This window comes from Trachurus japonicus, chromosome 6 (genome assembly GCF_045865225.1).
Source record: "Trachurus japonicus isolate A0001 chromosome 6, Traja_1.0".
NCBI lineage: Eukaryota > Metazoa > Chordata > Actinopteri > Carangiformes > Carangidae > Trachurus > Trachurus japonicus.
Window position 1 is genome coordinate 2,559,222 of NC_140912.1, and position 14,505 is coordinate 2,573,726.

Sequence of the window (14,505 nt, forward strand, 5' to 3'; positions counted from 1 at the left end):
GGATGAGGGATGTAAAAAAAAAAAAAGGGAAAAAAAAGCAGGCCAGTGTTCAACACCTGTAAATGTCACAGGGGGGATTTCACACCCTCTGATTTAAAAAGGAAAAACAAAAACCATAAAAATCTGTAATTATTAATAACAAAGCACTCAAATTACATAGATATTTCGCTTTTACCTGAGCTGACATACAGCGGAGAAAAAACAAAACAAAAAAAGTCCTCCAGCTGCTCAGGTCATGTAACTGAAAACTATGAACCATCCCTCTGACTGCTTCTCTCTGATATCTCCGAACAGTTTAACCAGAAATCTGCTGGTATTTCCTTTGAAATCGATGCCAATATCGCTGAAAACTCTGTATTTCTTGAGCAGCATCGCTGGGGGGTTGGAGAACTGGACCAACTGGTGTCAATCTTGTGTTCTGGTTGCTGATTGGTAAGGAAGGACCAACAGTAACCAAGGGGAGCGGGGGCTGCGGTGCGGGTCTTAGTGAAGGGTTAATTTGGATCAATCAGCAGCCTCAAATGTGTGATTGACAGAAAACCTGACAAGTAACACAACAATGTGACTTTGCCAGCTCATTGACAGGCCTCTGAACTCGGTAAGCCCCTGGGCTTCAGCCCAGGTAAGCCTGTGCATTAAAGCGGCCTTGGAAGTTCAAACGGAGAAAAATGTCCTTGATGCAGGGGCGCCACTAGGGATTTTGGGCCCCATGAAAAGAATCTTTACAGGGCCCTCAACACAGCGGCAAAGTTTTTTGATGCTATTTTACATACAATTATGCATTTTAATGGTATTTTTTGACTATCATTACCATATTTGTGAAAGAAGAACAACATGACAGTTGACATGTACAGTAGGGGAAGAACTGAGCACTCTTAATACAATGGAATTCATTTTGATTCATTTATTTGCTGCAACACTGATTCTTAAATAGGAAATAAATCTATAATTTTTTTAAAGGGTTTATGCTTTTTAAACCATTAAAATTGTTCAAAATTATTTTTATTTCATTCATTTTAATTAATCTTTCCCATAACAGATCCACCTTTGTATTGTTTTGAGACTGTAGTAAAATGTATTATTATAATAATTATTATTTCAACACACACAGCTGCTCACCTCCTTCCTCATGTGGGGGCACTGGGGCTGGTTCAGGGGCAGGGGGAGTTGGGGGCTGACAGAGAGCTGCTGCTGCTGCAGCTGCTGGTGCACTTGTTCTGTTCAGAATGAGGCATCATTTTCTCTTTGTGAGAGAGAGGGATGAGCAGACTCTACTTCCTGAGGAAGCTGAGATCCTTCAACGTGTGCAGCAAGATGTTGGAGATCTTCTACCAGTCTGTTGTTGCCAGCGCCATTTTCTTTGCTGTTGTGTGTTGGGGCAGCAGCATCAGAGCCAGCGACACTAATAGACTTAAAGGGATAGTTCACCCTAGAATGATATTTCGCTCATTATCTACTCACCCTCATGTTGACTAAGGGCTGGGAGAAGTTTCAGAGTCCTCCGTGGCTTCTCTGAGTTACAGGGGGTCTCGGCATAGCAGTGCATGTCCATATAACGGTTGCAAAGGGACACCGGAGCTCTTCGTAAAAAAACACACACAAAAAAACATCCAAATACCTCCATGATGCTCGTATGTAATGTCCGTCTTGTGCTGAAGCCCCAAATTGCGTAATTGTCCCGAAAAAAATTAAATAAGTCCACATTCCAAGCATGTTTGTAGCGGAAGCTTCTCGAAGCTCCTCTTCCTGGTCCGTCCAAATCTCGCGTGATTCGCAGTAACTGCACTGACGCATGCTGACGCCGGCGCAAATCACGCGAGATTTGGACGGACCAGGAAGAGGAGCTTCGAGAAGCTTCTGCTACAAACAAGCTTAAAATATAGACTTATTTAATTTTTTTCGGGACAATTACGCAATTTGGGGCTTCAGCACAAGACGGACATTACATACGAGCATCATGGAGGTATTTGGATGTTTTTTTGTGTGTGTTTTTTTTACGAAGAGCTCCGGTGTCCCTTTGCAACCGTTATATGGACATGCACTGCTATGCCGAGACCCCCTGTAACTCAGAGAAGCCACGGAGGAATCTGAAACTTCTCCCAGCCCTTAGTCAACATGAGGGTGAGTAGATAATGAGCGAAATATCATTCTAGGGTGAACTATCCCTTTAAAGGATAATTTCCGTTTTTTACAACCTGGACCTTATTTCTAGCATAAAATATGATCATTTTACTCACCCAGACAACTTTGGTGTCATTTGGAGTTGTTTTGACGAAATTAGCCCCAGTGGAGCGGCGCGTATATCCGTATAATGCGAGAGCACGGGGCACGCAATGCAGCCTCTAAATAACACATTATCCGCCGCAAAACTCGTTCATTTCACCAATATTTTGTTATGATACACTAGTGCTATTCCCCTCTGAGCCCGTGGTGGCATGTTATCAACATCCGGGGTCTCTAGGTTGACCTACTAACCTCTGATCTGGATGATGTCATCTCCGACCACTGCCCGGCTCATTCTGATAATAATCATTCTGCTTCGGCATTCGGGTCCATTTTTATCTCAACTAGCCGGAGCTTTAGTGAGTCCAGGTTGAGGAGAGGAAGCCTGTGGAAGCTGAACTTCATCCGGCTGCTCATTTTGTTCTGACAAGTCAGAAACACGCAGAAACGAACCATAGCATTAGCGGTAGCAAGTTAGCCGCGCAGGGCAGCCGTCGGAGATGACATCATCCAGATAAGAGGTTAGTCAACCTAGAGACCCCGGATGTTGATAACATGCCACCACGGGCTCGGAGGGGAATAGCACTAGTGTATCATAACAAAATATTGGCGAAATGAACGAGTTTTGCGGCAGATAAATGTGTTATTTAGAGGCTGCATTGCGTGCCCCGTGTTCTCGCATTATACGTATATACGCGCCGCTCCACTGGGGCTAATTTCGTCAAAACAACTCCAAATGACACCAAAGTTGTCTGGGTGAGTAAAATGATCGTATTTTATGCTAGAAATAAGGTCCAGGTTGTAAAAAACGGAAATTATCCTTTAATAAGATCATCAAGAAGGCTGGCTCTAGTCTGTACTGGGTCTCAGGTGGGAGTCTTTTGAGACCGTGGTGGAGAGGAGGACCCTGAATAAACTGTCCTTCATCATGGGCAATGACCAGCACCCTCTCCATCACACAGTGGACAGACAGAGGAGCACCTTCTCCCACAGGCTGCTACAGCTCCGTGGAAGATCTCCAACAACGGAGTGGGGGAGAAAGCAAGTGGGACAGATCTGCAGTCCCTGAGATGCGCGTTTCACAGACAAGCAGACAAGCCACAACGCAGAGTGTAAACAACGTTACGTCACCGGGTTCAGCACCGTGGACAGCTGCAGGGGAGTTTGGAACAGCGGCGTTTCGGGGGGATGTTCGGAACAGTGGTGTTTCGGAGTGTGGGGGGGGGGATTCGGAACAGTGGGGTGTCGGAATGGAGGTGCAGGCGACGATTCTAACCGTTTTGCCAAGAGCTCAATGAGCGCTTGGCAGCCAGTTTTCATGTCCTTTATGGGTGAATGATTGCACCTCCGTTACACATACATTGAATTCCCACAGACTTTTGCGTCACCGTATGCACGCAGATTTCCACCCCAAAAACGCTTGTCTAAACGCGAAATAAAAAGTGAGAATGCAACGGCACTTTTGCATTTTCTGTTCAGGTCGTTTCCGTATAAATGTAGCCAAAAACGCCAATAGAGGATTGGGTTGCTCATTGGGGGGGCAACCGCCATTCCGACATCCCACCAGTCCGACACTGGGCTCTAATTGTCTAAATGGCAACTGTTGGGGTCACTTCCGTAGGTTGAGAGGGGAGGGGCTGCCATATTGTGTAATGTTTGATTGGTTGCCCGGTTACCTGGCCGCTTAAGTCTGACGTGAGCGGAAGGAGCAAGGGATGCTGGGAAAGAGCCAAAGAGAGAGTCTCGTGGAGATGAGGCTGTCGCCCCGAGGAGAAGAAGGGAGTTAGGAAGGATCCCCTGGAGCAGGTGGCCGGCCCGGTGCCGCTGGAGCCACACGCCGGTCTGCCAGGAAGGACTCGCCGACCAAGATATAGCTGGTGAGCAGGAAACAACCGGTGAGTCGAACATTGAGCAATATGGCAGCGAATCCCACCAAGCTCCAGGTTTTCAGCAATAGAAATATGTGCACCTGTGTCATCCCTGTAGCCTAGACTTGTTAGAGCCTTAACTGTAAAACTTTAATTACCAGGGTGGCGTAGGTCGCGACAGCAACACTAAATTTTCTATCAAATGTCATTCCGACAATTTTTGCCTCCTATGGTCGGAATGACGGTATTTTTTTCTTTTTTTAAACAATTCCTTTAATAGCGCATTTGTTTCCCCAAAAGATTTTGCACTGGTTGGGCTTAGGCATGAAGAAAGGAGTTCGTTAAGTTTAGTAAAAAAAAATACCAGGTAGAGGCTAGACAGGCAGACTAGTCCCTGTCTGCACTCTGCTGCATAATTACGTACAACCATGTGTGTAGCATATATATCAGCATGTCTGAGGGGAGTCACCTGTTGAGTGACGCACATTTCCTTATAGAAAGCCTTGTCGGAATGGTGGGACGTTCGCATGTTGGAAGAGCAGTATGTCGGAATGGTGATATGTCGGAATGACAACATGTAACCGTTAATTGGCACGAGTCTCGTCACCAAGGGGGGAGTTGTGGGTTCTACAAGTGAAGACCACTTCCGCGTTCAAAAAGCTGCAGTTCCCCAGCAGCCTCTGGGGGGTGGGACCAGAAGGGAGCAATATCCGTTGGCCCCCATGTTAAAATAGCCGACTTTTCAGATTAAAAAAACATATTTACAGCCTGGTACTTTTTTTTTTTTTGTCTCTACCGATAGTTTCCACCTCCGTGAACACTGTGGGGGGGGGGCTATTTAGTGTTGTTTAGGCTTCATAAATGGTGGCGTGGTCACGTTGAGTGACAGGTTTGCAGACAGTTAACGGCTGTTAATTGGATGCTTCGAGTTCAGTGGGCGGGTTCTCGGCCGGCTAACCGCCGCACCTCTCCAAATATGGAAAGTAGACTCCTACTAAAGTCCAAGATGACGCAGTTCAAATGCCCATAATAGGAGCACAAAGCAGACTCCCCCAAATCAATGGGTGACGTCACGGGTGCTACATCCATTCTTTTTACAGTCTATGCCCATCACCGACCTATAATAATAATTTATAATAATAACTTTATTATGGAGCACCTTTCAAAAGAAACCTGCCTTGTCTGATTCCATTGTCAAGACTGATAAGGGGGATCAGCTTGGTAAGTGTGAAGTGTTTCTACTGTAATAAGAAGGGTCATATTTTGGCTGATTTCCCCTTGTTGCCGCTTGGACAGGAGTCGGCTGTGGGCTCAGATGTGCCAGTGTTGGGCTTTGGCATGGAGGATTTGGATGTGCCTCTGCATAGAGTCCATCTCCAGTCTGACCTATTTACAGGTGATGTAACTGTTGGGGTGTCCCCTGCGTGTCCAGTGCAAAGTGTGGCGTTCTTGATGGGGAACAATCTAGCTGGGGGTAAAGTTTGGTTACTTCGGAGGTGACACCAGTCCCTACTCACTCTCCTGATAGCACAGAAGTTTCCAACTGTGTTTGCTACCTGCACTGAGAGAAACTATTTTGGTCAATGTGGAAACCACATACTTCCTCAAATTGTCTTTCGTCACTGTTTATGGTACGGACTTTTTAAGGTTTTTTCCAACTTTGCTGGACTGTATAAATGTAGGGGCATGGTCTGGAGAATACAGCACAGAATCCACTGCTGAGCGACATCTGAGAGAGCAGGCTGATCCATCTGAAGTCTTATTTTGACCTGTTCTGACTCCATAAAGGAACACACACACATCTCGGGATGGCTGCACCTCGTCTCTTTCTGTCCATGTTTGTGCTGATGCTGGCTGTCATCACCCTGAGTGAAGGTAAGAAGGAACAAAATGATATTATGTTATGTATGTTATTATGTGTGAAATGTGACGCAGTATAATCTCATCTGAAACGATTAGTCAGGTACACATTTGATTTATGAGTATGATTCAGATGATCCTTGTGTAGAAGATGTTACCTTGTCACAACTGCTATACTTTCCTTACCTACCTTAGCAACAAATTATAACTGTGGCTCCAAATAGACAAACAGTCAAATTCGAAGCTAAATATCTACATGTAACATGTCAGTGTGAAGGCTGTGAAGGTCTGGATTACTGGGAGTGTTATTAAGGTTAAGGGGGGGAAAGAGCAACACTGGAATGAAAAAAGTCTCCTTCACTTCTGTTATCAAAATGTTAATTTTACCAAATTAAACTGTTAAATCAGTGTTTAATCTCAACAGTAGACAAGACAACACAATCTCCTCTAAATATTAGATGCAGCATCATTCATGAAAAGAGGAAATCAAAAAAGGGAACCAAATAAGACAGAGTTGGACAATGTCTATCAAACTGTTGTTAACTTACAGCTGTTTATTTGTAGCTCTGCGTGGCAGCGGACCTAAGAAATGCTGCTTCAGTTTCAATGAGAGGGCGATTGCAAAACAAAGAGTGGTCAACTACACCAAGACCAGCCAGCGGTGCCCCCAGTCTGCCATCTTGTGAGTAGAAATTAGAATCTGTCACTAACATCACTGCACCTGCATGAAGCCCTGAACCTGATGGTTTTGTTTGTTTGTGTTGGTTCAGGTTTAAGACCGTGATGGGCCGTCAGATCTGTGCCAGACCTTCAGCCACCTGGGTGAAGGACCTTGTCAGCTACCTGGACACCAAAGCTGTCCCAGGACAGACATCCAACCTGTAACCACAGCAACATCATGAGTCCTCCATGAAGGCTGATGATTTACTGAGTTTTGATGCTGCAGCTTTTCATACTGTATCTTTTTTCTTTTTTTTTACTAAGAAGTGTTTGATACAAACGCAGTGTGTTTCTATCACATAGACAGCATGTAGTGTATTATTTCATAATACCGATTGTCCTTGCTGGGATGGGATATTTTTACATACTAGTTGAGGACTTTTCGGCCTTACAATAAAAAAGTGTTTGACAAATGCCATTTGTTTAATATCGACCACATATTTATATTTTCTACAATTCTGGAGATTTTATTTTGTTATGTGGAACAATCAGTATCTTTGTGCTTCATACAACACTCAGAGTCTGATCAGCACTGTGAAATATTGCGCCGTTATTTGAACTGAGTTACAGAAACTACATGTAAAAGGCAAACGCCTCCTTGCTCCACATCAGTAGAGTATAAGCTATGGGCTACATCCCTTTTGTACTGAACCACTGTGAGCACTTTGCCTTGTTGTTTTTTTTATTTTATTATTATTGTTTTGTTGTTGTTATTACTTGGACAAATAAGTAACTCAATTTGGCAACAAATAATTTATGTCTTTATGCTTATGCTGCAAATTTGATTCTTGGATTAAAGCAAGATAAAGAGAGTTTGACTGTGTCGTTCTCTTTCTTAGTCCCAGACCTTATTAATGCAGAAATCTGAGATGGAGACATTCATTTACAGCAAAATGCCAGATGCTACAAATGAGCTCAGATCACTACTTTTATCAAATCTAATTAAATATTTTCAAGATTGAGGTCTTTTCAGTCAAGCAGTGTTCCTCGCCTCACACATTATCAGGACTGAAGTAATAAGTTTAAGATGTCTGAGCCAAAAGCACATTTTTCATAAAGGAACAGTAAACTAAGACTCAACTGAGAGGTTCTGTTGCTAAATCCTAACCTGGTTTGATATTATCAGAAACTTATGCAGCCAACACATTTACCACATTCACCACTCAATGCCTCACTCTGGGTTTTGTTGTTTTGGTTTCTTATTTTAGTTATTTGGTTAGAGATCACTATTAGTTCTTCTACTGAGTTTTGTTTTGGTTTAGATTATTTCTGAGTTAGACTGTTCAGATATACCCACTTGTCTGTGGTGTATTTTTTATTATTATTATAACTTTTGTATGTAAGAAGTGAGCTATCAGATGCTTGCACCTCGTAGTGTCAGTACACTCACTCACACACTCCAGTTTACGACATCATTTAATTTCACACTGGTTGCATCATGTTTGCCTTTATTACATGTACTGACCAGATGGGGGCTCTGTATCATCGTATGTGGAATTGTGCACACATAATCAGCTTTTAACCAGATTATTCTCAGCCGCTGAGAGACTTTTCACAGGCTGAACTGAACATTTGGAACAAATGATGGGAGTTTTGTACCAATACGGTACATACTGTATAATGTTTCAAAGTATGTTTTTATTTAATTTTACTATAGCAAATTATATATGTTAAGATTAATTTCAGTCAGTTTTTGAAAATACAATTCACAAACAAAACTGTGTAACGCTTACAGTTACAACATGTGCAAACTCAATCCAACATAAACAATAAACATGAAAAGTGCAAGGGAAATAATAATTGGATACATGAATAAATGATAAATGAAATGGAATTATAACAAATTAAAGCAGATATCAGTTTTTGTTAATATAAGTCCTAAATAGTCCTATTTTCCGTCAGCAATCACTTACATGAAGTATTCCAGCCTAAACACGAGTCTCTCCGTCACTCTGCTCTGCTGTAACCCGAGGAGAAAATTTTCCTTGTGGGATACAAGTGTTATCCAATGAGGAGAGAGAACGGCATGAAGGGCTGTGTGTGCAGCCAAGGGATGCGCGTGAATGTGGTGACGTAGCACGAGGACCAATTGATGCCTGACAAGGGCGGGGGCTGCTAACTCATGGTGCGTTCAAGGAAACTCGTACTTTGTGTTTTTCCTTCCTGTGAAGTCATACCAGTTCGATCTGGTACGAGTTCACGGGTCGGAAGTTACGAGTGGCCGTTATAGGGAACTTTCACAGACAACAGGACGGTAAAAACACGAGCTACGGGTTACCTGGAACGCTACCAAGTCGTAGTTGTGACTTGAAGCTGTAACTTACGGTTTCAAAAGCCTGCCTTGAACACAGCATTAGCCGAAACGGCCTTGCCACTGATATCTGCTTTAAGTTAAGGACGTTCATACAAGAAAAAGGTCAATATAGAAGCAAATTAAGGGATATGCCAGTTTATATCACATTTCATTACTTAATTCTTTCTCTTGTTTAAATCGTTTTTGTTGCAATTAATGGTACATTGATTTATTATTGAGTCATTAATTTATCTGTCTTTGATAATGACAGTTTTATTCCTCCATAGTTGAATCATGTAACATTTGCCATCAAACAGTAGGCTACTAGCCTATTTAATATTCTAAAAAATAAAAAATAAAAAAAATATATATATATAAAGAGAGAGAGATAATACTGGGCCATCATTATGACAGGGAAATAAATCCCCAGCCAGTGGTAATGCTATACTCCCCCAACATATTTTGATAAGCCTTATTTCAGTGAGGGTCTGAAGCAGCCTAAACAGGTCTTCATTCTGTGGCTGTTAAAGCAATTACATCATCACACTGTCTGTCTCAGTCCTCTGAGTGTGGTTAAATTACCGGTATGTCGGTCGGTTGTAGATGAATGTTCAGTAACGTGATTCTCCACCGTTTGTGAAGGCAGCACATTTTCGCCTCCAGCGCACAGGCCTGATGACACCCACGATCCGCGGCCGCTCACATTCCTCTGTGACCAATAGGAAGGCGGATACAGGCTCCCGAGAGGTGCGACAAGCTGGACAAACACAGCCTGTGGAAGAGCGGAAGTTACTTGTCTCTGTTTTCAATATAAAAGTCCAAATCTTATCCCATCTACCACCACCTCAGATTGTGCATTTGACTTTTAAGACCAAAGAGAAAGGTTGTCACTGTTTTAGCTGTCCTGTAGGCTACTGGCTCTAAAGCCTTAAGATCCTCAAAAGATGCAGCAAATAGAGCTGTCTTCATGAACTATAAAACCAAACCACCAAAACTGTAAAATGACCCCCGCCATGTAACAGGTCACAATCTCTGTGGACAAAAACAAACAAACAAATAAACAAAAGAAAACATTGCTGTATTGTTTCACCAATAAACCTGTTTTTACTGACCTTAGGTTTTCTCTTTCAATTTCAATTTAACTCTAATGTAAGCTAGTTTTTATGTCTACTGTTAAATGTATTTGCTCCTATTGTGTGTGTATGTGTAGGTAAACTACTGTACGTGTTAAAGCACATCCTGCTGTGATTTGTGTATGCAAGGTACAAGACAAATAAAGATGTACTATAATAATAATAATAATAAGTATTATTATTATTATTATTATTATTATTATTATTATTATTATTATTATTATTATCATCATCAATGGTAATAACAATAATAATGATAATAATAATAGTATTAGTAGGCTATATTGTTATTACTATTATTATTATTAGTAGTAGTAGTGGTGGTGGTGGTGGTGGTGGTAGCACCTAGTAGTAGGCTAGTAGTAGTAGTAGTAGTAGGCCTAGCCTAGTAGTAGTCATTAGTAAAAGTAAAAGTTTATTGTGAAGATGCATTTCGTCTTATTCTGAAATTGCCAACCGGATGTACCAGCGTTCGGCCCGTGTTTATTCGCCTGGAAAGGAAAACAGTCGGAGCATTATTCGTCACTGTGCTACATCTTGTAGTAGTATCTTCAGCGGCCATATGTAATTTAAACTCATTCATTCATTTCAGTCTCGTCTCTCTTGCTGTCCGCTGCCAGCCGCTCGCTGCTCCGTCGTTTCTCCGGGATCTGTCTCCGTGTCTCCGTGTCTCCGTGGTGACTGTCTGTCCGTGGCAGGCTGGGACCTGGGTGGTGACAGCAGCGTAGTAGGCTACAATGATCGAGCGACCAGAGACTACGGTTCCCAGCATCGCTGTAAGTCCATTTTTCAGTGCGGTACACCCAGTGTTGACAACAATGTTGACTAATTAAAATCCATATTTAACCGACCCCGTGTGTAGTAGCCCAGTCCGGGCTGCGAGCCTTCATGCCCTGCAGAGAGCTGCACACCAAACCCCATTATCAATGTTGACAGATTTGATTGTTAAGCTTCATTATAAAGATATTCTCAAGTAAAACATCACTCAAGCCGCCTGAGCAGCATGATGTAGTCTACTAATGAGTTCGGCATAATTTAGGTCTACCATAATCATTGATTGACCCACAGTTGATAGCAGTGTTTTAAAGATGTCTCACCTCCCATCCCATAGCCTCATCCTGATGGCTGTGGGCGGCCAAGCCATGATACAGTTCACATTTTGTAGCAAATGATCCTGTGTTTAGATATACTATAATGTTGTCTTCAAACTGGTTTGAGGTTCCAGCAACATTTGGATACATTTTGTGGTCTTAATTAAGGGTTACATTGTAGTTATAGGTAGAATAGATCATTTTTATTGAGATGAGTTTTCTCAGTTTGACAGTGAGAGAGACTAAACGAAGAAAGGGTCAGTGCTCCCCGACAAGGTCTGATTGTCAAGTCCCAGGGAAAATATCACCATATTGACCACCAGCAAGATAAAGTTTACTTTACTTTGACTGCATTTGACAGTGACTGAACCACTCACTGCTGGAGATACAGAGTGGCTTGTTTTGTTCAGGGCTTGTTGCAATGTTGATTTACTTAAAGCAATGGCAGCTTCGGCTTGGGCTGTGTTGTATCTGTTTATCATACAGTCTGTGGAGTGGACACACACACACACACACACACACACACAGACGGTGTGCTCAGATGGCTAGATAGTGAAGACACAATGCGCTCACTGCTAAAAATAACTAAAGGAAGAATTACACATGCACTGTTTTCAAACAATTTATGTTCTCCTTTTGCAGATTTTTTTTTTTTTTTTAAGCTCTGCAGCACAATTGCACAATTCATATTTGAAATGTAATAAATGCAAGTTCAAAGACAGCTGATGGCCGGGAGGACGGCCCGGCATCAGCTGCTGAATAGGGTGGTGGACTTGGCAATATGGATGATGTCAGAGAGCCAGGCAGCTACTATCACCACTGGGTGGACTGGGGGAGGGGTGATAGAAATGGTATGGACGCACTGACTATAGCTTTCCTCTCACTTCCCTTTTTTTTTTTTTTTTTTACCTCCACTGCATATTTTTCTCTCAGTCACTTTTATCTGAAAAAATGTACTTGAATAATACATTGCACAGGAGAACAGTGATGCAGCAGCATAAATTACAGAGATAGTCTGATGAGCACAGTTATTGTGCTTTACTTTGGTGATATCCACAATGTAATATCTTCAATATACAGTATTATTATTGAACATCAGCACGCAGGCACAAGGTTTCTTCATTCATAGCCTTATGGAAATGCATTTACACACATGCACGCAAAGCTACGCACTATTTAACTAGTGCAGCATTTTACCCAGAGACTCCACCTACACACAGACACACACTCACACTGATAGTGCTCTCTGTGGCTAATTGCTAACAGCCTGCTCTAATAATGTCATCATCGCAGCTAAGTGTTACATTTACCTGCTTATCAGAGGTGATACATTATGTAACACACATATACTCACACATGCACACAGACAAAACTTGTATGTGGGTGGATCAAATGTGGAAATGGTGGAAAGTGCTTCAGGCTTGTTGAGAGAAGTTGTCCATGCTGTCGAGCTGCATCCATCACAGAGTATCGATCAGGCCAATAGATTGTTTCCTTTTCTATCCCAGCAGCTTGTGTGTCCACAGCAGTGTTGTTGTGTAATCTACAGATTTTTGAATGTCACACTCCAACAGTGGGAAACGAGGGCTACAGAATGTAGAGATGGGGTTTGTATTTGACATTTAGTAAAACTCATTATTGGCAAGTTGGTGCGACAGGAAGTTCCTCATCCATAGTCACACACACAGTCCTGACTCCTGACACCCTGATGTGGCATTTTATTGTTTTTCAGCCATAGCATTGAATTTGTCCCCGGGTGGGAGTGTGTGGTAATGTGAGGAGTTCTCCTAAGGCAGTAGGTGAACCACAAACACAACTTTGGCAACGTTCAAAGAGTCCAAAAACCAGCATTAGTTTTATGTTGCTAGGAAACAGTTTCCACTATGCAAAAAATATCATATTGCAATCATTTTTGGCAGATATTGCCATTTTCAGTTGGAATTGTTTTTACATTTCATCATCTGATTAAATTTAGTCTTGCACCAAACAAACATGTTCCTTTAGGTCTGGAGAAAACTGCACATCCAAAAGTCACACACTCTAATATTTCATTGGACCGCCTTTAGCTTTGATTACGGCAAGCATTTGCTGTGGCATCGTTTCAATAAGCTTCTGCAATGCCACAACATTTATTCCCGTCCAGAGTCGCATTCATTTTTCAAAGATCAATGGGGTTCAGGTCTGGACTCGGTGGTCACATTGGACCATGTTTCTTCCTTGAAGATGATGGTTCCCCTCTGTCCTTCCAGTTTTTAATAATGCAGTTCTTAACCCAATTTCTGTAGTCTCAGTAATCTCCTTAGATGTTTTATTTGCTTTATTCATGCCAATAATTTGACCCTTCTGAAACAGATTACCATCTTTTCCACGACCACAGGATGTGTCTTCTGACATGGTTGTTTAAGAACTGAGACTGCATCAGTTAGGGTTAGATAAGTTGTTGCCAGCTGAAACATAATCATCCATGTAGTAATTATCCAATGGGAAGCTCTTAGCTATTAGCTTAGTTGAATCCAAGTGGTGACGAAGCTACAAAAAAAAAGAAGCACATTACTAGTCAACAGTCCAGACAGCTCGGTCAGTGAGCATGTGAGTGACGCAACACATTTTAAATCACAATAACCCCTATTTTGTCCCTCACCCTTTTCTGTGGAAAAGAAAACGACAACGCAGGTAGTTCATCTGTAGAAAACTGTCTATTTAATGCTTAGTTTATGGGGCAGTGTTAAAACTGTGCCCTGCTAGATATCAATTCTCCTGTTACCCTGTTATCCTTTGAGGAGATCTGGTGTTATGAGATGATGTAGCGTGTGCGACTGATGAAGGGTTCACCACCATCAGAGCCAATATTACTGCCCATAATGATAGTTTATAAAATGTCCTATTAATTGCCCAAACTGATTGATTGGTGTACCTCTACTCTGAAGCACCATAATGTCTGTGCTGCTAACAACGCACAACAATGTGGAGACACAGTTTTCCTTTGCAGCCCCTGTGACTTGGTCACTGCACTCTGCCATTTTAATTATACTTTGAATGCGTGTGCAGACCTATAGCTGCCTGCCACTCTGGATTGAGGTTGTAATTGTGACAGACATAAGTCACACCCTTGTTGTGAATGATGGCTCGGGGCTGATACTCAAACGTGGAGCTGGGCCAAAAATATGTTTACAACATCACTACATTACAGTCCAGAAAATATAGGGTTGTTGAACGTCACGTAACGTTCCAAACCCGGGGTCATCAATCAGATTCAGCAACGTCCACTCTCCTGGGAAAGGTCACCACGAAGACTCTGTAGTGGATGTTGAACTCTA

At 42.3% G+C, this 14,505-nt stretch overlaps 2 protein-coding genes across 5 annotated transcripts in view; both read left to right on the plus strand.

Annotated features, from left to right (window-relative positions):
* LOC146985345 (septin-7-like) overlaps positions 1–14,505 on the plus strand; it is a 125,353-nt gene that overhangs the window by 50,903 nt on the left and 59,945 nt on the right. For 2 of the 4 annotated variants that reach the window (XM_085778271.1, XM_085778273.1), the window contains exon 2: positions 10,831–10,873. In XM_085778271.1, coding sequence (XP_085634397.1) covers positions 10,835–10,873 — 39 coding nt within the window. In that variant the 5' untranslated portion in view covers positions 10,831–10,834. Of the gene's footprint in view, positions 1–10,584; positions 10,874–14,505 lie in introns of those variants that run through there. The other 2 variants (XM_085778269.1, XM_085778272.1) reach the window with 1 other exon arrangement.
* On the plus strand, positions 5,763–7,621 carry LOC146985347 (monocyte chemotactic protein 1B-like). Its single transcript, XM_085778268.1, has 3 exons — positions 5,763–5,966; positions 6,516–6,633; positions 6,722–7,621. Exons 1-3 carry the CDS (start codon positions 5,900–5,902, stop codon positions 6,834–6,836), a joined length of 300 nt encoding a protein of 99 aa, XP_085634394.1. The 5' UTR covers positions 5,763–5,899; the 3' UTR covers positions 6,837–7,621.

What these genes read in the sequence shown, in the direction of transcription:
- LOC146985347 (XM_085778268.1), top strand. Translation starts at nt 5,900, where the DNA reads ATGGCTGCACCTCGTCTCTTTCTGTCCATGTTTGTGCTGATGCTGGCT. An exon ending in TGTCATCACCCTGAGTGAAG is followed by an intron (nt 5,967 to 6,515) that starts GTAAGAAGGAAC and finishes GTTTATTTGTAG; the next exon opens with CTCTGCGTGGCAGCGGACCT. An exon ending in TGCCCCCAGTCTGCCATCTT is followed by an intron (nt 6,634 to 6,721) that starts GTGAGTAGAAAT and finishes GTGTTGGTTCAG; the next exon opens with GTTTAAGACCGTGATGGGCC.